This window comes from Esox lucius, chromosome 2 (genome assembly GCF_011004845.1).
Source record: "Esox lucius isolate fEsoLuc1 chromosome 2, fEsoLuc1.pri, whole genome shotgun sequence".
NCBI lineage: Eukaryota > Metazoa > Chordata > Actinopteri > Esociformes > Esocidae > Esox > Esox lucius.
This window is the reverse complement of record NC_047570.1, coordinates 28,178,077-28,205,904: the sequence shown is the minus strand read 5'-3', so window position 1 is coordinate 28,205,904 and position 27,828 is coordinate 28,178,077. Positions and strand designations below refer to the sequence as shown.

Sequence of the window (27,828 nt, the reverse complement as noted above, 5' to 3'; positions counted from 1 at the left end):
TCAGAAAATTACGTAGCTGTCTTTGTAACCCAATCAGGGGAATCCTATGCAAATTACATAGAAATAGGAAGTGAGTTCGGAGAGGCCAGTCTAGCGGTAGGCTACTTGTCTATTCACATCCACTAATATAGACGGGAATACAAAAAAAGGAGGGATCGTCATTTATTTCCAAATAAATCTCAAAATATTCACATGGAAAGGCACGGATCCAGACACAGAAAAGAAAAGAAAGCGGCTGGAGACGGTTGGAGAGGACATTAACGAGGTTTGTTTTGCGTTTCGCTGTCTGCTCCTACTACTACAGGGAGGGGATACTCAATGGGGGAAGCTCACTATTGTTTTCTTCGGTTTCTCCTGATGAAAGTTGTAGGCAGCTCGATACAAAAAATCAGTTTAGATTTACCTAAATAACTTGCTTACTTCAATAGCTGTATTTTCGTTTGACATACTACGATTGAGGCTGTCAACATCCATTCCTCTAGTACGTTAGTGCGTGGTTGCGCGAAAAGCAGGGATGGAGTTGGGGCCCTTTCTCAAATTGAATCAAGCCACCAGTCTTCTCTAGCTTGGACCTGTACTATATTGTTACTGGTATTGAGTCGACCAAATATCGTTTTATTTCAAAATGGCCACCTTGAAAACTGTTATGTCCAGCAATACTTGTCGGTGCCACAGCGTTGATAGAAATAGCAATGGAGACTGGTGCGTAGGCTAGCTAGTGGTGTTGTTCCTTCGCCTTGACATGATGCGCAGCATGAATGTCGGACCCTAGGAATGCCTGCTGTCAGGAAGACTAGCTTACGCCATGTCGTCAACTAGTGATGGGGATTCACAAAAATTATCTGCATTTAATGTGGTGGCTGGATAACTATCATAAACACAGGCAAATTATCCCTACACCCGGTATACCAATACGAAACGGGTAAAACTAAAAGTTGTCCTTGATGTGATCTCAAGTAAAACAGTAGATATTAGTTTGGAGTAAGTTCTCTTTCAATTGTCACTCTTAATGCACAGCTGTCAATGTTTAATCATCTCGTTGCAGGCAGATTAGAAATAGTAAGTATATAGTGGGGCTTGTGGTTTCCTGTATCTGTCTATACCAAAGCACTGGAAGGTTTTTTATATCATGATGTTGGAGCAGGGGGTGATTTGGTGTCAGTCATTTTGGATTTCCACCAAAATGACTGACACTTACAGACCACCCACACAGTAAAGTGCAATCTGCAGTGGAAACATTAACAACAGTCTCCCTGATGGGTTTATAAACTATCTTTGAAGAACTGTTTGTAAAACTGCTTAAAGAACACATTCACAGACCAATAACCACGATTGAGCTAACCAACCTACCACAAAAAGTTGTTTTACGTCATTAATATCATGTACACCTCAAGTTTTTTTACGTATATATTTTAAAATCTTTTTATGTATTTATTTAATTTTCTACAGACATGACTTCCCCTTCCCTGACCATAACTTTTTTTTTTGTCCAGACTCTTCAGCATCACTGCATTTCCTGCCTCTGTCCCTAGCAGGAGGCTATAACGTACAATATTTTTGTATTGCTTGGCCACGATGCTTAGTTTCCTAATTATAACAGAGAAATAACTCCATTGTCCACTTCCTTTGCATTATGTCATCACACACTTTGCTGTTTAAGTTTAGTAAACAAGCCACAGGTATACAGTGACAGGACTAGTTGTGTATTCTGCTATTTATTTCCTCAGTGTCTACTTTTCCAGGTTTGTCAGTGTCTTAAGAGTCTTAAGAATCCAGATTTAAATCACTTCCATAACCTATGGTGAGGAGAGCACTTATCAAACATCCAGGAATTAGACTGCCGAAAATGGCTGCAGTGGCATTACCAGAATAGATGCACAGAGTCTGATGGGATCAACAGGCAGAAACTGCATAGAAGGGATATGTGACCTAATCCTAAAAAGAATAAACATTATTTTAATCATTCCAAATTGTTTTAGTTCCCTGTAATAGGTGGACTATGTACTATATAAATGTAGAAATGTACAGATACCCTCAAATTACTTTTAGAGTTTATACTTTAACCTTTGTACTGTTTGATTTAAAGTCTAGAGTTTTGTTGTATAGAGTCAGAAGAAAACAAAAATGCTTACTGTCCCTATTGTTACGTAAGGGCACAGCACCTCTTAATAGGCATTTCTGATTCTTTTCACACTGTTGCTACTGCTGGGTTGTAATTTATTTTTAATGAAAAAATATTATAATGAAAAGTGCCAGGTTTATAAATTTGGTAACACCTTAATTTATATATATATATATATATATATATATATATATATATATATATATATATATATATATATTCAGACTTAGTACCAAACCACAATATTATATCTGTTTTTTTTAGCGTTTTTACTCTTAAAGAGACTTTATTTAACCACACATGCAGGGATATGTAGTTGCTGGAGTTATGTCTCAACTAATATTTTTTTTTAAAGGTTATATAGGACAATGCACTGTGTAGTTTGAACCCAAATGGGTCCACATTGGTTATATACTAAACACAAACTTCAGAGATTCAGTAATGTGCTGATAATTGGGGAGTCAGGATAGCCATGTGGTTATAAAATCTAACCAATCCCCCAAATCCAGTTATGATTAGTCACTGCTCATTCTTTTGTTGCCCCAGGTGATAAATTAACTTGAACACAAATGAACGCTTTGTTTAAGACCATTGCTTTATATTGAAAAGGGTGGGAAGGTTGAATGAAGAAATAACCCTAATATGGAGATATGAAGCATATGAAATGCTTTCGGGTTGCCTTGATCAAATCAACCGACTGACAAAAGAAATGTAACAGAAATGTAAAAGAATTGTAACAGAAATGTGTAATGACTTTAAGTCCAGAGCGTCCACCCTTCTGTTCACTTCTCAACACATGGCAAATGTAGATGGAAATTATGAAAACTATAAAGTTTTATTTTTTATTATTTCCTACAGATTTGATCACATCACTGTGACACCGTCACCACACAAATATACACCAGAAGATCATCTTTATTCATTGGAATCAAAACGTAAATTGTAAGTAAAGGTTATTGCTTGATTGAATTACTGAACTCTTTCCTTTCTGTTTTCTTAGTTGTTTATCTACACCACCACATTAATTAAAACTTCTAGTTTAAAAAAAAACCTTTTTTAGTGGGTCCTTTTGTACGGTTTTTACTGTATTTCTAGCATAATTGACATCTTCAGCGAATATTTTAAATTTATGTTTCAATTTTTTTTTATTTCTAAGTCTCTGAAACGTCATTGCATTTAGCTTTGTTAATTTCCTGCCTCTGACCCAAGCAGGCAGCTGTAACATATACCATTTCACATTGCTTGGACACAACCTTTAAGTTCCTAATTTTTACAGATAACTAACTCCACTTCTGGTCCACTTCTGCATTATGCCACATCACACACTTTGCTGTTTTAGTTTGGTAAACAATACACAGGTTTAGTGTCTTAGGACTAGTTGTGTAATCTGCTATTACAGCTGTGCTCAAATGTTTGCATACCCTTGGAGAATTGGTAATATATCTTCCATTTGTAAAGAACATGAGTGAGCAGGCAAAACACATCTTTTATTTCTTATGGGATTCATATTCAACTGTAGGTTATAACAGAATGGCACAATCATAAAATATGGCAACAAATACATTTTTTTACTGACCCCTGTTCTAAAGTCTGCCTGCCCTTAGTTCTTAATCCTGTGTATTTCCCCCTTTTTTGATAACATGCTGCATTCATCTTGCCATACATTTTCACAAGATTCCCTGTCTTTAGAGCTCACACCCCCCCAAAACATCAGTGAGCCACCACCATGCCTCACAGTGGGGATGGTATTTTTTGCACTATAGGCCTTGTTGACCCCTCTCCAAATATAGCGCTTATGGTTGTGACCGTAAAGCTCTATTTTTGTCTTGTCACTCCAAATTACAATGTGCCAGAAGCTGTGAGGCGTATCAAGGTGTTGTTGGGCATATTGTAACTGGGCATTTTCCTGGCATTGGCGCAGTAAAGGCTTCTTTCTGGCAAATGCCGTCTTTTTCCAGAGCGGCCTGTATTTCTCCGGAGGTCACCTGTGGGTTTTTCTTTGTATCCCAAACAATTCTCCTGACAGTTGTGGCTGAAACCTTGGCTTGGTATACCAAACCTTGGCTTGGTATACCAAACCTTGGCTTGGTATACCAAACCTTGGCTTGGTATACCAAACCTTGGCTTGGTATACCAAACCTTGGCTTGGTATACCAAACCTTGGCTTGGTATACCAAACCTTGGCTTGGTATACCAAACCTTGGCTTGGTATACCAAACCTTGGTCACCTACTAACAGGCAAGATTTCTGGCTCTCACAGACCTGCAACTTCTTCTTTAAGACGCTCCTCTGTCCTCCACTCGTTAGCTGTATTAATGGCATCTGTTTGAACTTATCAGTATAAAAGACACCTGTCCACAACCTCAAACAGTCACAGTCCAAACTCCACTATGCCCAAGACCAAAGAGCTGTCAAAGGACACTAGAAACAAAATTGTAGACCTGCACCAGGCTGGGAAGACTGAATCTGCAATAGGTAAGCAGCTTGGTGTGAAGAAATCAACTGTGGGAGCAATTATAAGAAAATGGAAGACATACAAGACCCCTTATAATCTCCCTCGATCCGGGGCTCCACGCAAGATCTCACCCCATGGGGTCAAAATTATCACAAGAACGGTGAGCAAAAATCCCAGAACCACACGGGGGGACCTAGTGAATGACCTGCAGAGAGCTGGGACCAAAGTAACAAAGGCTACCATCAGTAACACGCTACACCGCCAGGGACTCAAATCCTGCAGTGCCAGACATGTCCCCTTGCTTAAGCCAGTACATGTCCAGGCCTGTCTGAGGTTTGCTAGAGAGCATTTGGATGGTCCAGAAGAGGATTGGGAGAATGTCATATGGTCAGATGAAACCAAAACCTAAATATACTGTATATTCTTTTCATCTCTATATAGTTCCATTACCTTGTTAGACAGCTCTTCTGACATTTGTTTCTGCTCCCCATGGCTCAGTATCTAGCTTGCTCAGTGCATCAACGTGAGAGCTAACAAACTCATTGACTATTTATACACAGACACTAATTGCAATTTAAAAGCCACAGGTGTGGGAAATGTACCTTTAATTGCCATTTTCACCTGTGTGTGTCACCTTGTGTGTCTGTAACAAGGCCAAACATTCAAGTAAAATGTAAATTTTTGATCAGGGCCATTTGGGTGATTTCTGTTATCATTATGATTTAAAAAGGAGCCAAACAACTATGTGATAATTAATGGCTTCATATGATCATTATCCTTAAATAAAATTAGCATGATCAGTCATATATTCAAAATCACTGCCAAAATTTCTGCCAGGGTATGCAAACTTATGAGCACAACTGTAAGTTCCTTGGTGTACTAGGAAATGATTTTAAGGACTACACAAGATGTAGCAGGTTTATTAGACAGTCCGGCATATTTAAATTATTTATTTCCATCTGTGTAATAATAATAATAATCTTTCCGTTAGCGCCAACATGGTCAACCACGACTCCGAGTACCTGGAGTACACGATCGTTGCTCCAGAGATGCCAGCAATGTTTGATGGCATGAAGCTGGCAGCGGTTGCCACAGTGCTCTATATTATTGTCCGCTGCCTGAACCTCAAGAGCCCCACTGCCGCCCCAGACATCACATACCAGGACACGCCCCTCAACCGCTTCCTCCTGAAGTCCTGCCCCATCCTGACCAAAGAGTGAGTAGCTTTTCTGCCAGTCGTTCAGTCTTTTGTTGATTTTGACTAGTAATCAGCAGAATTTGTACTCTCATATCATTTCTCACATCTTGTCCATTGCATCATATTCATTTGTTTTAATGGTCAAGGCTGGTTATAGCAGTATCTGTACTAAGTGTGAACGCTAACCACAATGACACAGAGTCAGTCATGAAAATAAGTGGGCTGGACTAATTTCATAAACATTTCTCGAGATTATTCGAACCCCCCAGATTAGATGGATTCTGGAACCTGCAACACTGCCACCCTGCCATGACAGCACAAACACATGTTACAAGTGTGGCTATACATAAGCCTGTATCGATTCCCACACTGCAAAGAAAAAATGCTGCTCTGATACTCCTGTACTTTATTGGTATGATAGTCCTGTCTTAAGACCTGTGGGAATCTCTGGAGGCTTCTCTCAGCTGCTGGCTAATTATGTAAGTCTTGGTTGAAATCTGCAGCCATGACTGCTCCTCATAGGGCTATGCTAAGGACTGGAGTAATCCTGTGTATAGGAAATAGTAAAATTTTTGCTGCAAATAATGTCAAACTTCCAATAAATGGTGGTGGCTTTTTGGGACTGTTGATGAGGTATTCGTGTTCATGTCTGATGTTTGCTTTTCTCTGCCCCTCTGTGTTTTTAAGTCTAGTATATTTTTAGCTGTGACTAAAATAATTGGTATGTTCCAGACAGCCTCGGGGATGGACGCCCAGTAAAGTATTTGACTTCAGTTAATCAGGTTTTATTAGCTACTTATTAGAGTGGTTTTACAAGAAAATAGTTGTATTAAGATGAACAAACCTTGTTGCCCGATTTGTATCAGAGATTTTTTTTATAGGGTAAACAGGTGAACATTTTGAACATTGCTTGTCATCTTCCAGGGTAATGTAGAACACTTTTTCAACAGATACTCCCTGTGGCTCAATGTGTATTGAGTGGAACATTGTTGAAGTGCTGTAGGAAATCTGTTATCTACATCCTTCTAGCTCCATAAACAGTATCAGAAAAATGCTTCCTAATGACTATTTTATTTTATTGGGAAGTAACTAAAAACAAACCTCACAAACTGACATGAAACAATTTTACGATCACCAGTTTCAGCACTTGTTATGAAGTGATCACCAAGTTAGTTACCATGTAAACAACATAGTTTTTTATGCTTTTCATTGGTCTTGCCATATCACCGTACGTGCATTTGTGTTGCCAATGTGAATCAAAGATTGCATTTACATATTATTTTAATGTTATTTAAATGAAAATGTTTTCACAAACATTTTGTTGTCTGAATAGGCTCTTAGCTTTATTTCTTTACCTCTTGAACATTTAATGATTCAGAAGTTTGACTATGACAATCAGAAGGGCATTTGCTTTTGTTTTCTTAAAATAACCATTGTGTATTATAACATGAGGTGTACTGACTATTATAAATTCACTGAGGTGTACAGACTATTATAAATTCACATGAGGTGTACAGACTATTATAAATTCACATGAGGTGTACAGACTATTATAAATTCACATGAGGTGTACAGACTATTATAAATTCACATGAGGTGTACTGACTATTATAACTTCACATGAGGTGTACTGACTATTATAAATTCACATGAGGTGTACTGACTATTATAACTTCACATGAGGTGTACTGACTATTATAACTTCACATGAGCTGTAAAGAATATGCATTTAAGAATATCTACCAGGACCGTTGTTCATTAATTTATTTTTACTCAGTACTGTTTTGACTAACTATTGGTCCGTAGATGGTTTGTGTAAAGCAAGTTGACCCAAGGGTTTTATTGCATAACACTGTTTTCCTGCATGGTCACTTCTAAACATGGACAGATACATAATGGAGAGGAAGGGAGGATCACAGTGGAGGAAGTACAAAACAGAGGTCAGAAGCAATTGTTATCAGTGCGTTTAATCTAGCATTGTATCTAGAAAATTGGGCTCAGCTGAAACCTTGCAGCATTGAATTATTCAGTTAAATCTACTGAAAATTCCAAATAGACTGACTTCTAGTTTAGGGGTTAGCCTCTCAACTTGAGTTGACGTTGTGGAGACAGACCCTTTTCTCGGATGCTGAGTGAAAGCAGGTTTCCATGTTCAGAGGTCTTCTCAGCCTGTTATCAGCTGCGTTGTACTCAGGAAACCAGGTCTTTAAAGGTTTATTTAGGGATTGGTTCATAATTGTTTTTATGATTATATAGCCATTGGTCTTGTTGAATGTTATTTATAAATGGTAGTTGAATAAGGTGTTCTTAATGGATGACCACTTAGTCATTATCAGAATATCCAATTGATCAGCCCTTAATCACCCCGGCCAGAAGGTCAGAGGGCAGTGGACTGTTATCAGTTTGCTAGTTATTTTATCAGCTCTTTTGTAGACAATTCTTTTGTCAATGTGCAGCTCGGGTTGGGATGCGTATTCATCTTGGAGGCAAAAGAACACGGGAACTCATGCAACCAGCCTGTGAATAATATATTTTCAGTATTCTTGGTAATGATTTATTAATCCATGTTACTAGTAGGCACTTGTTCTGTTGAAATGAAGCTAGGCGACAATACCGAGCCCCACCCAAATGAAAGATAACGTAGCAGCTAGTCTGGAACTGCGTCAACAAAAAAGATGCAATGATATGACACCTTGATAGTTATCTAACTAAAAAATATTTGTTGTTGTTTTGATATGCTTTTAGGTGAGAACACTGTTTGTATCTAACAGTTAGTTTTGAGCTTTTTTCTTAGCAACTGTCCAAGCTTGAGGAGGTTAGGATCGACTGCATACGGTGAATCACGGTGACATCATGTGGTAGTGTAACCACTTAGTACAGTATCTCACAAAAGTGAGTACACCCCTCACATTTTTGCTAATATTTGATTATATCTTTTCATGTGCCAACATTGAAGAAATGACACTTTGCTACAATGTAAAGTGAGTGTACAGCTTGTATAACAGTGTAGATTTGCTGTCCCCTCAAAATAACTCAACCTACAGCCATTAATGTCTAAACTGCTGGCAACAAAAGTGAGTACACCCCTAAGGGATAATGTCCAAATTAGGCCCAGTTAGCCATTTTCCCTCCCGGTGTCATGTGACACGTTAGTATCACAAGGTCTCAGGTGTGAATGGGGAGAAGGTGTGTTAAATTTGGTGTTAAATGTGAGGGGTGTACTCACTTTTGTGAAATACTGTAGGTACATATATAGTACTGTACAAAAGTCTGAGGCACCTGAAAGTCAAACTAAGGCCATTTATTTGAGTTTTAAGGGTAATTATTATTATTGTTGTTGTTGTTATTATTCAACTTTTATTTCAACAAGGAATACAGACTGAGACCAAGGTCTGTTTTACGGCTGGACCCTGCGTATACATGTTTACACACAGTTCAGGTTGAATGATTAAAAACAAACAGCAAAAAAAAACACAGAGTACAGACAAAACAAGACACGGAGAACAGAAAGAACAAAACACTCACAGACAACACTCGACAAAGTACATTGCTTTAAACACAGTGTAATTCCCTCAGTGACCTCAGGTCTTTTGTCGATATTGGGCCTGGTGAGGTCTGGCTTGCCCTTTAAGTGTACTAAACAAATGCAGCGTACTTGTCCTCGAAGCATACATCTATAGCTCAAATACATGTAACACCCCTGAAAATACAAATCATCTAATATTCTCAAGCTTTACATACAAGTCATGTACAATCAGAGCATGCCTGACCTACCATTCTGGAGGATTACGTAGATCAGATGCCCTAACCCAGGGACCTACTGACCATGCCCAAGGCCCTTCAACACATCAATACATGTTGCTTCTTTTAAGTTTCATACTTCTGTCAGTGCACAGAATCAAAAACAGTTCCAGGCAACCCAAAAACGAAAATCAGTTTAGGTAAAACACAAAGATAAAAATCAGTTAAGGTAAAACGATCACAGTTAACACAAAGATAGCGGCAGATTGTTACATTTACACAAAGGTTATTCCCCTGATAGCACAAGAACTTGCATTACCCGAAGCAGTTACAACCATCACAGAAACAAAAATCCTCCAATAAATGTTTAAAGTGGGCAAGGGGGACAAGAGTCCCAAGTTTAAGTTTGGTCTGCAGACTGATCCATAAGCAAGTGTGTAAAAGTAAAAGGCAGTCATACCCAATTCTGTGGAGATTGCAGGGGCCTCAAGTGTAATTCAGGCTTGAGATCAGGTTTTATGAGTAATATTTCTAATGTTAGTAAGTGATGATGATTAAGAAGGTAGTTTATGTAGAAGTGCTTTATAGACAAACATGAGAGCATGACAGCCCACACTTTGATGTAAACCACAGGGGTGAGTTCTGTAGCTAGCAGCGTGGTTGCCATAGCATGCATGTAGATAATATCTCCATAAACTATTTCTATGCAGAAACCTGATTAATTCAAGAGCCATCTAAGCACATGAGTGCAAATGTGTTTTCAACCAGCTATTTGGGCCTATTAAAAATCATAACATTTGTTTTCTTTTCATTTAAAACCAGTTTCAGTTGTTAAAAAATCCCATCTAGTATCTTAAAATGTCTTCTGCTGCAGTAATGCTTGGTCAGCTGTCAAAGCAATAGTCACCAATATAATTTATGTAGTTTGAACAGTAATGGACCAAGTATAGAACCTTGTGGGGCCCCTTTAACCAACTCCAGTGGCTGTGACTGGATGCCGTCTACTCTAACAACCTTCTTACCTTTAGATGGTCATGAAACCAGCGACAGGCATCCGGTCCTAGTCCTATTGACGACAGCTTACTCAAAAATATTGTCTGGTCTGCAGTGTCAAAGGCTTTAGACTTGTTATTGTCTACGGCATTAGCAATATCATTTGCAACACAAGCTGTGGATGTAGTGGTACTGTGTTTAGGTCTGAAACCAGATTGAATGCTGGAAAGAGTATTGTTAATCATTAAACATTATTGTAGTTCCTTATTCACCAATGACTCTATTTTGCCAAACAGGCAAGCTTAGAAATGGGCTGGTAATCATCCAATTCACTAGCATGGTGAAATAAAAGCTAATAGGAATCTTTCCGACCACTAGTGTTTGATTGAAAAGATGCGTCACTGTCCTAGCAATGACAGGAGTGGCACATGGAGTGGATCCAGATTGTCAGCGCCTATCGATTTCTTAGAATCTATTGCAGATAATGCAGATAAGTCACTTTCTGGAACTTTTGGAAATTAAAAAGCGAGTTATTGTTTTCCTCCTATATTCAGCCCCTCTGCCCTCTATCCCCAGAGGCTTCTGTTTTTCATTTGGTCTGCTGCTTACAGTCATTCCAATGGCGGGTTACACACACACACACACACACACACACTGGTGCACATTGACACATGCAAGCACTACTCAAGGGCAGTGGGCCAGCAGAAGCCTTAAGGTTTAACCAAGGCTTTGTGTCATGATCTAACATTTGTGACGACCCCCTCAACGTTAGCATTTGCCTGGCTTTAGCATTAGCTTCTAGCATTACCTGCAGCAGTAGGAATTAGAGGTTAGGCTCCAATGCAGAAAACATTTTGAAACCTCCCCCTCCCTGAAATTCAATCTAGCATGATTAGATTGTAAATGGATTAAATGGTCAATATTTTCACCTCAGCTTTCACCAGTTAAGTCAGACCACTGATTATAAATGTATTTGGCTATAGTCTCTGCTTGTGGTTGCCGTGGGTCTACTGCCCACCTATCCTCCCCCTCTCAGCCAACATAGATAAACTGGACTGAATGTATGCCTGCGCTCATCCTCTTGTCCGCTTAGTCTTTCTGTGAAAACAATGACATCATCCCTGCCAGTAGAGGATTATTCTCGGAGTGAGAATGTTCTGCGAAATCAGACACACCCGATGTCCCGATTCTAAAAGCTGCTGTATGAGACCACATACTATGGGTTTGACAAAAGTACCTGCAACTGTTATTAATGATTGGGTTCATAAGGCACCTCTGAGGTTTGTGGTGTATTGCCAAAATACCATGACTAAATGCTGTATCCAGGTACTCTGTGATGTGTTGTGCCTAAGACCAGTGCGTTGCGGTGGTACATTGGCAATGTACCACACCCCCTTGTGTCTAATAAATGTTATATAGTATGTGATGTCCTTCTATTTATCTAACTGGGAAATGACTTACCCGTCATAAAACCTGCTACTTTCCTAACTCTGCCCTAGTTCAGAGTTGATTACGCTACTTAAACACATAAATCGGAAGTCTTATCTATGATGACGGTGATGCTGTGGTGAGGCATTATTGAGTGCTTGTTGAAATAGGTTTTGCGTAAGGGAAGTGATGTGCTGGTGCTCCCTCGGACTATGCTCCAGTGACAATGGAGAGAAATTAGAGGCACATGTAGCGACAGACTTTGCTTGCCGTGCCATTGTGTTATGTACCACTCCCCATGCGTGGTTGGTGTCTGTCCTTTGCTGAGAGGACCTCTGTGCCGGTGGCTATGTCTGCAAACAGCCCCAGAGCTAGCAAGCTATTCACTCCTGTCAGGGAAAGTCCCACGGGGAAGGATGCAGTAGCTATATCGGTTTCATCTTACATCAGAGATATCTTAACAAAGACATTAATTGTAGTCGATTAGGTGAACAACATACAAATAATATTTCCCAATAATAATAAATTAAATGTGAGTCGTCTGAACTATATTTGAAAGCATCTGAAGGCAAACCTACATCTGAGGAGATGGTGGTTGTAAAAAAACAATATTTATTTTTGCAGTTGTGTCCGCTAATCTATAAATACAATAGAAAGTTGTTTTTGTACTTTTGCCAGTGGTCTTTACATACGTCTGTGTGCAAATGTCAGTGTGGCTATGGGAGGGTAGATTGTGCGACTGTCATTGAGTTAACCCGGCTTGTGTCTCAACGCATTGGCTGCAGTAGATTGCAACATGTTGAAAAAGCACTCCATAATGTCTAACGTGGCTCCCATCCACACTAGGTAGATGTAGTACTGGGGGCCAACCCATTAGCACAGATTGTTTTTGTTTGTTTATGTGTACATGCTGCTTTGCAGTGTGAATCACTTTCCTGTCTCCCACTGTTTTTGAAGGTCAACACCGCAATAAACCACCCACTTCTAGCACACTGCATGAGCTGACCGACCAAATTAGGCAATACAGTCAACAGAAGTTATTCTGTCACTTCAGGGGCCAAATCCTAATGGTGTTGTTAGCCACTTGCTTGCCTCTTATCCTTCTGTGACATTTATGGAGTGTACTGTATATGTGCTATTTAGGAGGAATTCCAGTTTAGCCATTGTATTTATTGTTTGTGTGTGTGTTTGGCAGGTACATTCCTCCCCTGCTGTGGGGAAAAAGTGGGCATCTCCAGACAGCTCTGTATGGGAAGATGGGGCGAGTGAGCTCCCCTCACCCAATGGGCCTCAGGAAATACCTCCCCATGCAGGATGGGGCTACAGCCACCTTTGACCTCTTTGAACCCATGGGAGATCATCGAACAGGAGGTGAGCTAGTTTGTTTATTTATTTTTGATGGTATATTCTAATGATTAGAAGAAAGAAAAGGAAAAAAAGATATCCTCCCTTTGCCCGGTTACCCAGTTTGGCTTGATGGCCAGCTTTTGGAAGAGTCTGGGTGGTTTCAAACTTCTTTCATTTCACAGTGAGCCCTCTGTGCTCCTGGGAACTTTCTGTGCCTTAGCATTGAGCTATGATCACTGATCATTCAGACACACTCTCTGAGGTGTACAGAGAGTGCCTTGAACTTTATGGCTTGGTTTTTGCTCTGACATAAACTGTGAGGTGTGTGACCTTGTATTGACCGGCGTGCAACATTCTAAATCATGTCCAATCAACCAAGCGCAGGGCAAAGAGGCATCAAAAGGATGATCAGAGGACAGAGTAGCTATCTGAGCTGAATTTGGAGTGTCACGGCAAAGTGTCTTGACATAATGGCCTATTTTGTGTTGATTGATGGCAGAAAAAATATACATGCATTTAGTTTTCAAAGTGAAGAGTTGATGACTTGCTGAAAGCAATGAATATTATTTTCACAATAGGATTTTTACCTTCTTTCCCAGGTTAACTGTTGACATTTTATTGTCATTTAAAACAATGGAGTGGGAAGTTCAGAGGGAGTGGAAAGTGGATAAATTAGCTCGCTGGATGAATGGGAGAATATTAACCATCACTAGCAGGCAGGCCTGTTTATCACCCGGACTCTTCTAATTTTGTACTGTGCTGTGTCCATAGACAGTGGTTTTCAGGCCCGTGCAGTGATGTCCGCTTCAGAATCGTGTAGTCTTTTTATTTTTTATTCGTCTGTTAGGAGGTATCGTCTGTTTTTAATGCATTGCTGTCTGAGTGCCCAAAGATCAAGGCCAGCCAATATTGGTTGTCTGGCCTTGTCCATTGCATCCAGAGATTTGTTCTCAGAATCTTTTAATGATATTGTATACCGTAGATGATGAGATCCCCAAACTCTCTGCTTGTTTACGTTGTGATGCAATTTCACGTTGTTCTTGAATTGTGGCACTTTTTGCCTGCGGTCTTTCACAGAGTGGTGAACCCCTCCCCATCCTCACTTCTGAGAGACCCATCCTCTCTGGAGTAATCTTTTAATACCCAGTCATGTTACTGACCTGTTGGCAATTGACCTATTTAGTTGTGATATTCCACCAGGTTTAGTTTTTTAGCTTTACACAATATTTCCAGTCTTTAGATGCCTCTGTCCCAACTTTTCTTTTAAATGTGTTTCAAATTCAAAGTGAGCATGTATTTTCAAAGAAACAATACCATTTCTCAGTTTCAACATTGATATGTTGTCTTGGTACTATTTCATATGGAATACAGGGTTTAAATGATTTGCACATTGCATTCTGTTTTTCTTTACATTTTACACAGCATCCTGACTTTTTTGGAAATGAAGTACCTGTACTTGGGAACCCCTACCATCCCTACCTCTTTGCTGGTCCTTTTAGTTGGACGAGTACTCCCATGAGATCTGGGCCCCTCAGTTTCCAATGTCACACACCACTTTTTATCCCAACCTTACGGGAATATGGTCTCATTTGGGATAAAGCTAATTTGTTTTGTAGGAAAATGAACTCTGAGAGCGTTGGGGCAACTGAGCCGCCGGTTGTTTATATTTGATTACAGTACCCGGGACATCTGGACCTCTGCAAAGGTTACACCGTGTCACTGTTCTGTTATCTCTTGACGTCGGGCGTATTTGCATACCACACAGTGAAACATTGTGTGACATTTGAAACATTCTCTTTGCAAATTGTTTATCTGTCTGTCTGTGTGCTTTTCTAACAGATGATGTCACCATGGTGATATGCCCAGGGATTGGTAACCATAGTGAGAAGCACTACATCCGTACCTTTGTGGATCACTCTCAGAGGCAAGGCTACAGGTGTGCCGTGCTTAACCACTTGGGTGCTCTGCCCAACATTGAGCTCACTTCGCCGCGCATGTTTACCTATGGTGAGGACTGCGTGCACGCATGCACACACACTGTAGGAACATTTTCTGGTCCATAACACAATCTCTACTCCTAAAATATTTCTGACAACTTTTATTTTGAACCTTAATAACTCCTAAACCAAATTCTAATCTTAATTCCAAGTCTCAAAAAATACTTGTATTCTATGTAAAAACACTGACATCCCTAAACCGATGAAGGACAGGATGAGTTTATACTACACAATCACACCACACCCTCTTTCCAGATCTGTGGTCATGAAAACACTTCATGTGTAAGATATGTTACATGCGTGATTCAACTAACTCCAGTAACTACTATCTATGTTCAGTTATCTTTGGTTTTGTGTTCTTGTACTTGTAGGTTGCACGTGGGAGTTTGCTGCCATGGTGGGCTACATCAAGAAGCTGTACCCCCACACCCACCTGATAGTGGTTGGCTTCAGCCTGGGCGGCAACATTGTGTGCAAGTTCCTCGGAGAGAATCGAGCCAATCAGGAGAGAGTGCTGTGCTGTGTCAGTGTCTGCCAGGGATACAGTGCACTCAGGTGGGCTCGGTTTCATAAACATCTTAATATAAACATTAGAGTCTATACCGTACTACCGTGTGATGTGAAGGTATGATAGTCCCGGACAGCTGTTCTACATTCTCTTCTCCCACCCCCAATTGAGAATCACCCGATCAGGAAAATCACATTGATGCAGCTTTATAACACAGGTTCCATCACACTAGGCCAAACAGACAACCACTGTTGCTTCCAACTACACTACACTCCTTCATCTACTAGTGTGCTAATCGTTTCTCCATCAAAGTCAACAGGATATTTTCACACTATCTAGTTGGGTAGTAACTCAATAAATGCATCACAATTACTTGCTAGTAAACAGCAGTGCAATGTAAAGTAGCTAGCTGCTACAAATAAAAAGCTAACAAGCAATACAAAGCTACCAGCAATAAAAAGAGAGCAATACAAATTAAGTTACTAGCTAGCTGCTAAAAATGGAAAGCTTAAAAACTAGCTTGCAATTTTTAATCTCCTTGTGCGCATGAGAAATACAGTGATAAAGAGTAAAAAGTTAGATCTATGCAGTAGGCCTACCAAACCTATTTAACACATGGCATGGCTTCAGCAACGCCCTAGACAGGATAGGAAAATAGTTTCTGGTAAAAAGACTTTAATCCCATTTTACAAAAGGCCAGTTTGCCTTTTGGTCCTGACAAACAAAATAGCCAAGCTGTTTACTCTCTGAACAGAACCGACAGTGTTCCTGCCAAGAGACATCTGGCGCCTTTGATACTCTGAAAAGTGTAGTCCACAAACACCACATTCATAGCTACAGAGCTATACCTCCCACCCCAGGGCTGATGCTTTAACACATCTAGAAACATCAGAGTATTTTCGCTGTTAGTATCGAAGCTCTGTTCACATAGTCCACTATTCACTATGGGCCTATTGAAGATTGATTATTGCTGGTGGACCTCTCCATAAACAATTAGTACACATCAAATTGACATGAGTACCTGATCTGAATTGTAACCAAAATTGGTCAGTTGGCCAGCAAGTCATCCTTCAATAATGTAATTGTTGAGATTGTTTTAGTCCAAGATAAGAAAAGATGCTCTTGTTGCTGTATCACCGGGATGACGTTTAATGAGCACACTACAGGTGATGAATCTATTTGACAGTTCAAGTGCTTTATTGACCAGGAGAGTGATTAAAGAGTTTTCCTAGAAGGATTGATGGACCACCCTAGATGTCAGTATGATTTCCTGTGTTGTGCATGTGTCCATACAGGGCCCAGGAGACGTTCCTGCAGTGGGACCAATGCAGGCGCTTCTATAACTTTCTCATGGCAGACAACATGAAGAAGATCATCCTTTCACACAGGTACTTGGCACAGCTGCTAACTCCTCTAACATGTTGACACATTTACAGCAACATCACCCAAGTATCTATATAAACTTTGTCTCCCCAATGTATTCCCCAGTGGATATCCCCCCCCATACACTGTGGTTGAGTATAGAGGCTTTCAGCACCATCTGAAAGCCTCTATTCCACCTTCTGAGGTGTAATGTCCCTCCTACCTACATGTATCATGTTTATCATCTTGTGTCATGTTTACATATTGCATTTTCTTTCTTTTTAGATTGTGCTCTAATCAGTCATTATAAACTGCTTAAAAAATGAAGGGAACACATAAATCACACATTGGGTCTCGATAAACGAAAAATTTTGAAGATCAAAATCTTTACTGTACATTGTGTAATTCGTTGAGAACAAAATGATGTAACAACGGTCAATGGAAAGCAAAATCACCAACCGATTGCGGGCTGGATTCTAACTCACACCGAAAATGCTGACAGTTGTGCATGTTTCTGAGAGTTTGGTCAGAAACATGCCCACCAGTAGAACGCTGGAGGTCATTTTGTAGGGCTCTGGCAGCGCTCTTCCTGTTCCTCCTTGCACAAAGGAGCAGACACCAGTCCTGCTGCTGAGTTGATGCCCTTTTATGGCCCTGTCCAGCTCTCATTTAACGGCACATCTCCTGGTATCTCCTCCATGCTCTTCAGACTGTACTGGGAGACACAGCAATCCTTGCAATGGCACGTATGGATGTGTCATCCTGGAGGAGCTGAACTACCTGTGCAACCTGAGTGGGCTGCAGGTACCGCCTCATGTTACCAGTAGTGACAAGGACACTAGCAAAATGCAAAACTAGAGAAGAATCTATCAGGAAGGATAAGGAGAGAGCAATTGTCTGTGGTCACCACCTGCAAAACCATTCCCTTTTTGCTGTTATCCCTCCAGTGCATCTGTTGTCACTTTCATTTGCTCCAAAACAGGTGATATTGATTCACAATTGCTTATGCTTCGTAACTGGAGAGATTGATATCCCTGAAGTTTAACTGACTTGGTATGTGATGATTACGTGTTCCCTTCATTTTTAAAGTCTATATTCTTCCTTGGTTAGTGTTGCATCTTTTGCCAAATTAACTAAAAACAGATCTTCAGTAACTGTTGATAATATAGTTTTGTGTGGTACCAAAGCGTGACCCTCAATATGCCATGGGTTAGGTTGTAGACCTAATAACCAGGCATTTCTATGTCAGTGTACCGAAGTGTTTCAGTGTAAATCTTGACGTGTGTGTGTGGCGTGTGTGTGTGTACACAGAGGCAGTCTCTTTGGAGGATCAACCAAGATGGAGGACGCAGACCTGAGCCGGCTGTACACGGCCACCTCCCTCATGCAGATTGATGAAACCATCATGAGGTATGTAACACCCTGAAAGCAGCCTGGTCTCATAATCAAATGCCAGTGTTTTAGTGCCTGCCCAAAACATCCTTGAACAAACATCTTAATGCTTCAACCAAAACTACATTTCCATATGCTCCTAACATTTATGTGCAGTAAAAAGGGATACAGGGTTACAGGCTGGTGAATTTGGCACACCATATATGATGGAAAAAAAACCAGATTGATTGGGCCTTCATGCTTTTCCAGCATCAAACCTTGGGTAGGGTTAAAAAAGACACAAGAAAAACATGACATGATATTTTACTTTTTTAAATTTAAATAAATTGAATTGTGCTACACGACGTTGCTACTAAGAGCCAAATTAACAGAGAATATAGCAGAGCTTTGTGACAGGATTCATGTCAGTTCCCTGTGCTCGACAACAGCAGAGACATTTAGCCCACGCTTCACACACTCTTGCTGATGTCTGCACAATACTGCTGTTTACTTCGTACATCACTGACTCTACCGAAACATCACACAGACATTTTGAACACAAAACAGCACCTGCTAAAGTGCTATCCCAGCTTTTTATTTTTCTATATTTAGTAAGTGAATGTAGATGATTGTTAGTAAAATCAAAGATTTGATAAAGAATTTATATAATCTGTTTACAATACTATATACAGTAGCCTTTTTGCATTATTCAGGAGTATATTGCCCCTTGTGACCTTATGATAGAGTACTGACACTATGACATGTAATATACACTACTGACACTATGACATGTAATATACACTACTGACACTATGACATGTAATATACACTACTGACACTATGACATGTAATATACACTACTGACACTATGACATACGGTACTGTGCAAATGTCTTAGGCACCTGAAAGACGAACTAAAGTAAAACAATTGATATATGTATATCAAATCAAATCAAAAATTGGCACCTTCATATATTCTAGATTCATTACACATAAAGTGAAACCTTTCAAGCCTTTTTTGTTTCACTCTTGATGATTACGGGTTACAGCTCATGGAACTCAAAAATCCAGTATTTCAAAATATTGGACACCAAAATATATAATAAAGAAATGTTGACCTGAGCCCATTTCCTAGACAGGTCTGTACGCTCTAATCAGCTAATTAAATCAAAACACGTGTAAAGGTTTCCAATGTATGTTAATTAGATGATTCACTCAATACTTGGTCGGGGCTCCTTTTGCAACAATTTACTGCATCAGTGTGACGTGGCATGGAGGCAATCAGCCTGTGGCACTGAGGTGTTATGGAAGCCCAGGTTTCTTTGATAGCGGCCTTCAGCTCGTCTGTGTTTTTGGGTCTGATGTATCTAATTTTCCTCTTGAGAGTAGGTCAGGTGAGTTGGCTGGCCAAACAAGCACAGTAATAACATGGGCAGCAAACAAGTTACCAGTTGTTTTGGCACTATGGGCAGGTGCCAAGTCCTGCTGGAAAAGGAAATCAGCAACTCCATAAAGTTTGTCAGTAGATGGAAGCATGAAGTGCTCTAAAGTCTCCAGGTAGACGGCTGCATTGACTCTGGACTTGATAAAACACAGTGGACCAACACCAGCAGATGACATGGCACCCCATATCATCACTGACTGTGGAAACTTTACACTGGGCTTCAAGAAACTTGGAGTCTGTGCCTCTCCATTCTTCCTCCAGACTTGTAGCCCATTTCCTGGACAGGTCTGTACGTTGTGGCTCTTGATACACTGACTCCAGACTCAGTCCACTACTTGTGAAGCTCCCCCGAGTCCTTGAATCGGCTTTGCTTGACAACTCTCTCAAGGCTGCACATTTTCCTACCACACTTTTCCCTTCCAGTCAACTTTCCATGAATATGCTTTGATACAGCTCTCTGCGAACAGCCAGACCTTTCAGCAATGACCTTCTGTGGCTTACCCTCCTCATGGAGGGGGTCAATTAGTGTCTTCTGGACAACTGTCAAGTCAGCAGTCTTCTCCAGTACACACAGTACACACAACCATGATTGTGGTTGTGTACTGAAGGCTCCGAGAGTTAATGAGCTGATTAGAGCTCTTCTCCGGTCGACATTTTTGTATTGTAAATGTTTTATTCTAACATTTTGAGATACTGGATTTTTGATTTACATGAGCTATAAGCTGTAATCATCAAGATTGAAACAAAAAAGGCTTTAAATGTTTCACTTCATGTGTAATTAATCCAGAATGTGAAGTTTTCCCTTTTTGATTTGAATTACAGGAAAAAATTAAATTTTCCATGATATTCAAATTTGTGTAAATGTATGTGTGTATATATGTATGTTCATATATATTTTTTTATTTAAACACTTACTACCCAAAAACATGACCTTTTGCACAGTGCTGTAAAGGTCATGCACACACACGCACGCGCACGCACGCACGCACGCGCACACACACACACACACACACACACACACATATATTACACATGAACGTTCCTGTTCATGTGTGGAGCTTGGCTGAGCTCATCTCTGTTTTTCAGTGCTATATGCTGAAGGTCATTTCCATACCCTCCTGAGTATCTTGTTGAACAGGTTACATAGATGTGCTCACTCAGTTAATGTGTTCTTTAATAAACCCTCCTGTTTCCAGAGCACTTTTCTTTGTTTGATGAGCTCTAACTTCTCTCTGCAGGAAATTCCATGGACACAATTCCCTCAAAGAATACTACGAGAAGGAGAGTTGTGTACATTTTATTCACAATGTAGGTTGATACTCTTCTCTCTCTCTCTCTGTTTACCATTTGAATTAAGAATAGTGCACTAAATGAAGAGTATGTAACAGTGTGTGGTTCTTTGGCAATTACCCATAAACATAGTGTTGTGGATGTTACATTTGTAGACAAAGTTTAAATTGGAGGGGGAAAATGCTTGAAAAACCACAAATCAGATTTATATCTCAAACTGATTTCTTTAGAAATTATTTAGAGGATTACATCATCCTGGGTAGTTTGAGCTGGCCAATCAGCACTCTGGAGAAGGTAGAGCTATCCACTCAGTAGTCTATGCACAAATATATTTTATGCCATATTTAAAGAAAAGTATATTCAAACATATTTTGGTTGTTGTCTCATTGATCCTGCAGTGAAACCTGCCTTTTATTTTTTTTTTAACATCTAATTACCATTCTGGATGGAAAACTATTTTGCTAAATATTATTTAAATTATTTCATAGAAATCTGTCAACACCAAGCAGTTATTTTTAGTGTCTAGGTAGATTCGTACTGTGATTGTGCATTGCATAAAGGATCCTGTAATAATGCCTTTGTTTTGTAGGTTGATGTGCCACTTCTGCTGGTGAACTCTGCGGACGATCCTCTGGTGCACGGATCCCTCCTGACCATCCCCCGCACTCTGGCAGGTAACTGACACCCCCCATTAGACAGGAACACAAGTTATTCCTGTAACTCCTAAACCAAACACTAACCCCAGTTATCATTTGTAGTGTAAACCTAACCTAACCAGAAAATATTTTCCCTCATGGTGCCTGGCAAAAGGTCACGTTTACTTTGTTTTTTCCCATACTTGTGTATATTTTCAGTCCCTGCCAGGTTAGAAAAATATGAACACACACACAGCCTGTTTCTAGACTGGAATAGCTGTCAGCTAGTATGTATTGTCTTCAACCTAAAGGTCCCAGTACATGTCAGTTGCATGGTGCATTGAACCATATTTCTCATACAGTGGAACGGGGTATTCTTGCATACTTCCAATCTTTCGTTTTGAAGGGGGGGGGGGGGCACTAATATTATCCATGGACAAAGAAGGGTGTGCGCAATCTTCTGAACAATCATGTTATCCAAACTTAAGCGAAACAGAAGAAAGCTTATTTAGAAAATAAATAATGTGCATAAAGTCCCTCCCCGTTGATGCACAACGCCCCCGGAAACAAAATGTACCAGTCCATGCATAATGGTAACCATGCAGATGCTGACAAGTGCAAGTATGAATTGACCTTAAGTCACCATGCCTGGATGTACATTTAAAGATGGTATTCACATTGATCTGGCTGTTGGCTCTAAAATCCCTGCATAGTTCTGGGCATTGAAAAGATGTCAGAGATCAAACTGCCCAGTCCTGTCATACAGGATGCCTTTCTTCAAAGCTAAATGTGGTGTAACTCCCCAGTTGAATAAAAACTACAGCATGAAATGTATGTAGACTGACCCTGTGCTCTGTTTATGTTTGTCATCACACTACAATGTCAATATTGTTAAAGCAGACAACAAAGTTTGTAAGATAAAGACAGTTATTTCTGTTACTACTTTCTACCTTACATTTTCTGGTTTGAGTTGATTCATATTTTTGGAAATAATGCCTTTACATAAGTATTTTACTGTTTGTCAGCTCCTGTTAATGGAAGTACAGATATATAATTTCAAAAGCGGTGTTTGTACATTATGCTGTGTATACACATGTGAGTTTAAAATATAATTTCAATTCACTTTATGGGCATGACGCACATGTGTACATTGCCAAAGTGTCAAAATATCACTAACTGCCCCTCGATGTGAGTTCTTTATGCAAGTAATGTAGGTATTCCAAAATGTGATTATGACGCAACATTTCATCCACAGCTGCCCAGAAACACCACACTGCTTAGTTTTTATGTAGCAAATTTATGATTTGGACTGGTTAAAATTAACTTCATCAACTACTACCTGCATAATACTGTTAAAAGGTGTACTTAATCATTTTTGAGCAACTGTCAAAAATGGTGTGCTTTTCCTGATAACACTGTGCAAAAAAGGTACTGGCACGTTTCATTTAATTTGTCAATATTAAAAGAATATTCAATGAAACGTGCTTTTTTTTGACTTACAGTATTAGTCACAAGTTCTCAAAAGCTTATGACAAATAATGAATTCCAATTCTTGCATATTTAGTAATAATGGACAAATATGATCAGTTATTTATTTATTTAGAAAATTACATTGAGCTATTTAGGCTACTGTATATATGTGTTTATTTACATTACTTTAGATTCGGGTTCAGTTGTCAGGTTTTTCTGACCAGAGGTCTTTAAAAAAGACAATTCACCAAGCTGTCCGGAAAACGAGCAAATGTAAATGACCATCCATTCTTCTACCTTCGGGTTAATAACTTGTAGAAGGTGATTTTAACCAATTCGTCGGCTCACCTGATATATGACAAGTTGTATATACTGGTTGCTAATTGGGTAACATGTTTGTGTTAGCCTTATTATTTTTATTTTACCAAAAATAATGACCAAAGGTGTTGGGTGCAGTCAGAGCCATGACGAACATAAGTTACCTTTTTATATACAGATTTGGATAACAATCATAAGAACGTCTCTAAATGTCGGGAACATACAGTGGGGAGAACAAGTATTTGATACACTGCCGATTTTGCAGGTTTTCCTACTTACAAAGCATGTAGAGGTCTGTAATTTTTATCATAGGTACACTTCAACTGTGAGAGACGGAATCTAAAACAAAAACCCAGAAAATCACATTGTATGATTTTTTTAAATAATTTATTTGCATTTTATTGCATGACATAAGTATTTGATCACCTACCAACCAGTAAGAATTCCGACTCTCACAGACCTGTTAGTTTTTCTTTAAGAAGCCCTCCTGGTCCCTCCAGTCTGGTGAAAGACTATTAACCCTCTCTGACACATAAGACCACACTGGTGGAATCACGCTTGAGTGGTCCCTGTGTGGAACTTGTCTTTATAGGGAGCAATAAGAGTGTATAGTTGAGTGACGCAACAAGCAATGGTCGGTCCGATCATGCTGTTATTCACTTAGATTTAGCTGAACTGTGTACCAGCAGGCCCCTTGGTCTTGTGGGAACACCCCTGACCTTTAACATTTTGACCCCGGTTCAGACTGTCCAATTTCTGTCTCTGTATTTTTCAGCCGTCGCACAACAATATATATCCATTCTGCAAATACCATGAATCTCATAAACTCAAGAGAATAATTGTGTTATGTGACCCTCTTATACTCCTATTTTGTTTTCTAAAGACACGAACCAGCCATGGAGTGATTGGAGACATTGTTTTCATTATAGATAGGCTGTATAGCTATTCGCTAGCTATATGGAAGACATTCATCCATTCTAATCAAAGGCCGGCTGAACTAGGCTTGCCTGGTCCCTTTTCTGGTTTTTACAGCTGAGCTATAATAGTAAATGTCTCCAATGACTAGGCCCACGCCCAGTCTAGGGAGAGCGAGGCGGTGTTTATGGAACTAGGTGTGTTGGGAATGTCTGACTGGTTGTCACCAGCTCAGTAAACAAACACAGGTTACTGCATCACAGTAATTAGAACCTGTCTCCACGTGTGCCAGTTTGCTAGACTTTGGACACAACTCGATGTAACCCTCTAGGAGCACAAACTAGGTTGGACTCTTTGAGATCCATGTAGGCTACAGTACTGTGGCCAGGTCTCCGTCACTCCCTCACTTCTGGAACAGCCGTTCCCTCCCCTTTCCCTTTGGCTCCAACTCTAATTGTATAATGTCTTTGGGGTTGAGGTGAGGTATAAGTAGTGTAACGGTAAGTAATGCTTCCAGCATACTGCGTCGGCTTTACCAAACGGCTAGGGCCATGCTACTTTAGGAAAGGGAAGCTGGCAACTCTTGATCACGTTTCCTTTAAGTGGCGCCAACTGTCTGGTGTTCATGTGATCCCACATGCTCTGTTATTAATACTGTGGTGTTCCAGCGCTGGCGTGGAGGGTAACGCTGCGCTGTGCTACGGTGAGAGGCGGCCTGGTGATATGTGAGAGCTCAGCTGTTGCCCTGCCTTATTCTCTGATGGGGAAATCAGCTGGAGTGTCTGTCCCTTTTGCCCTAGAAGAGTCAAGCTGACTCACACACACACACACACACACACACCAGTCACTCTAGCCACAAGGATTGTGGGAGCTCATAAAAAGCTGTTAAATATCAAATTCCATGACACATCATAGTTGGCCCATGCTATTAACACTAGTCAGTAATCTTATAGTTGTACACCTCACAGCCAGTAGTCTTAATGCATCATTTCCCCAAAGTATTTTGTGGCTTTTTGCTGGACCACGTAAGCGCAGCCAGTCAAGCAGAGCAAATGTCTCTTACTGTCTGTCTGACTACTCACCCCACCCACCCATTGTTAAATAGCGTAGTTGTTGGAGACACGGACTGCCACACAGTGGACCGGGCTTTGATACACGCCAGGGACCAATCAAAGTAGTCCTTAGGATTTGTCCGGGGTAGACTCAAACGTTGCTGGCTGCAAGCTTCAGTAGCGACGTTACAGTAAGCCTAAATTAAAACCGTTCATAGTTATATCGCAACTATTTTCAAAATATGCATTCATGCATGCTTTTTGGGGTAATATTGACCACAACCCCTTGTGCAGTAAAAGAGGAGGGGTTTCCAAGATTCTCTCATCTTTTCACTTGCAGCAATAATCAGTTATCAACAATGTCAGGGGTGTCAGACCGGTTCCATGGAGGGCCGTGTGTCTGCAGGTTTTTGGGTTTTCCATTAAATTGGTTCCTAGTTCAGACCCAAACAACCAGGTGACGGTAGAAACGAACCAATGAATGACCTAAGTAGTCAATGAAGTAGAAGGTGAGAGTGAACCTACAGACAGTCAGCCCTGCGTGGAACCGGTTTGACACCTCTGACCTGTGTTGATAGTTATTGTATCAATGTCACGCATGAAAGAAAGATTAATGTTGCTGTGCCATGAAATGAAATAGCTTTGGCAGTGTAAAGTCTCGCTAGTAATTGCTCAATTCTTCAAAACAAATTATGCATTAGGATTTTTTCAGGATAGACAAAAACCTTGCTGGCAAACGTGAATAAATCTTTGGTATAACTTCCCAAAATGTGCATCCAGCCAGCTAAACTCAATGGTTTATTATGAAAGGAGTGAATGTCTTCCCAGATTGAGACCTATTTACAAATTCCTGTCATCAAGGGAATAGGGTGTATTTTGATTTGTGTAACACTTTTTTGGTTACTACATCATTCCATGTGTTATTTCATGGTCTGGATCTTTTCTCAGAGTCATTGTCCTTCCTGGTGATAGTGAACTATTTTCAGAGTCAGTTAACTGAACTGTGCTCTCCCCTCAGTCACCTCATACACACCTTGCACAGCATCTCTATATGATGATGTCGACAGAGCATTATCACCTTGACATATTATATGTTTTGTTTGTCATTTTTCATGCATGAGTAAAATTGTGACTCAAAAACAATGGTTCAACATTAATGATAATAATCCATTCAGCTTCTATTGCTCTTCTCATTAGAATCTCAAAGCTCTTCTCATTAGAATCTCAAAGCTCTTCTCAATAAGATCTCAAAGCTCTTCTCATTATGATCTCAAAGCTCTTGTCATTAAGATCTCACAGCTCTTGTCATTAAGATCTCAAAGCTCTTGTCATTAAGATCTCAAAGCTCTAGATTTTCCCCGCTTCTAAATAGCAGTTTAGTGCAGCCAGACACATTCCCGTCAGCTCATCAAGTCTGTGGTCTCTCCATGTTGTCCTCATCTCTTAATTTAAAATGTCTTTCCATATGTCAGTAAACATCATTTGCGTTTCAAAGTAAGCCTCTCATTCTGACCCCTGATTCCTCCTCTGTCGACCCTTTCCCCTCCAGAGAAGAAGCAGAATGTGATCTTTGCCTTGACACTGCACGGCGGTCACCTGGGCTTCTTCGAGGGGGCCGTGCTTGTCCCCCAGCCTCTCACCTGGATGGACAAGGTGATCGTGGGCTATGCCAACGCCATGTGCCAGTGGGAGAAACAGAAACCACCATGCCAACAGAGTGGCCACCAGAATGCCCCCTGCCCAGAGGAGAAGGCAGCATAACCTCTAACATCTCTCTGTTCACCTCTGTCCCCTCCCTCCCTACTCACGCACTGATGGAAAACATGAATCAAATTTCAACTACCACACTCTGTCTACTCTCACTGCTGTTCTCTGGCACTGGCATCCTGTCTCATCCCTCCCCTCTGCTTCCTTGATGCCCGTACCCACATAGCCTCTACTCCTACTACCACTGTCTGCCACCCTCTAACCAAAACCGACATCCACATGAAGGAACTAAAATGACTTAATGCTTTTGTGCTTTGTCTAGTGGAGTGGGAGAAGAGTTTTTTTGGCCCTGATGCGTAACTTGCCCAGAGAGATTTCTGAGATCCAGCTGTGGACTTTGACCAAATACACACTGTAAAAGGGATAAAGCCAACTGGCATCATATGACTAGAGAAAGAGTGGGAGAGAGACAGAG

General features: G+C 40.3%; 1 protein-coding gene across 1 annotated transcript; it reads left to right on the top strand.

Moving 5' to 3' along the window:
* Positions 1-61: 61 nt before the first annotated feature.
* Positions 62-27,828, top strand: LOC105015067 (monoacylglycerol lipase ABHD2). The gene is made up of 11 exons (XM_010877917.4): positions 62-265; positions 2,981-3,064; positions 5,569-5,793; positions 13,133-13,308; positions 15,124-15,291; positions 15,653-15,836; positions 17,085-17,177; positions 18,463-18,561; positions 21,205-21,274; positions 21,846-21,930; positions 27,196-27,828. Exons 3-11 carry the CDS (start codon positions 5,576-5,578, stop codon positions 27,405-27,407), a joined length of 1,305 nt encoding a protein of 434 aa, XP_010876219.1. The 5' UTR covers positions 62-265; positions 2,981-3,064; positions 5,569-5,575; the 3' UTR covers positions 27,408-27,828.

Coding starts and splice junctions, on each gene's coding strand:
- LOC105015067 (XM_010877917.4), top strand. CDS start 5,576: ATGGTCAACCACGACTCCGAGTACCTGGAGTACACGATCGTTGCTCCA. Junction 15,837..17,084: donor CAGGGATACAGTGCACTCAG/GTGGGCTCGGTT, acceptor GTGTCCATACAG/GGCCCAGGAGACGTTCCTGC. Junction 21,931..27,195: donor CATCCCCCGCACTCTGGCAG/GTAACTGACACC, acceptor TTTCCCCTCCAG/AGAAGAAGCAGAATGTGATC.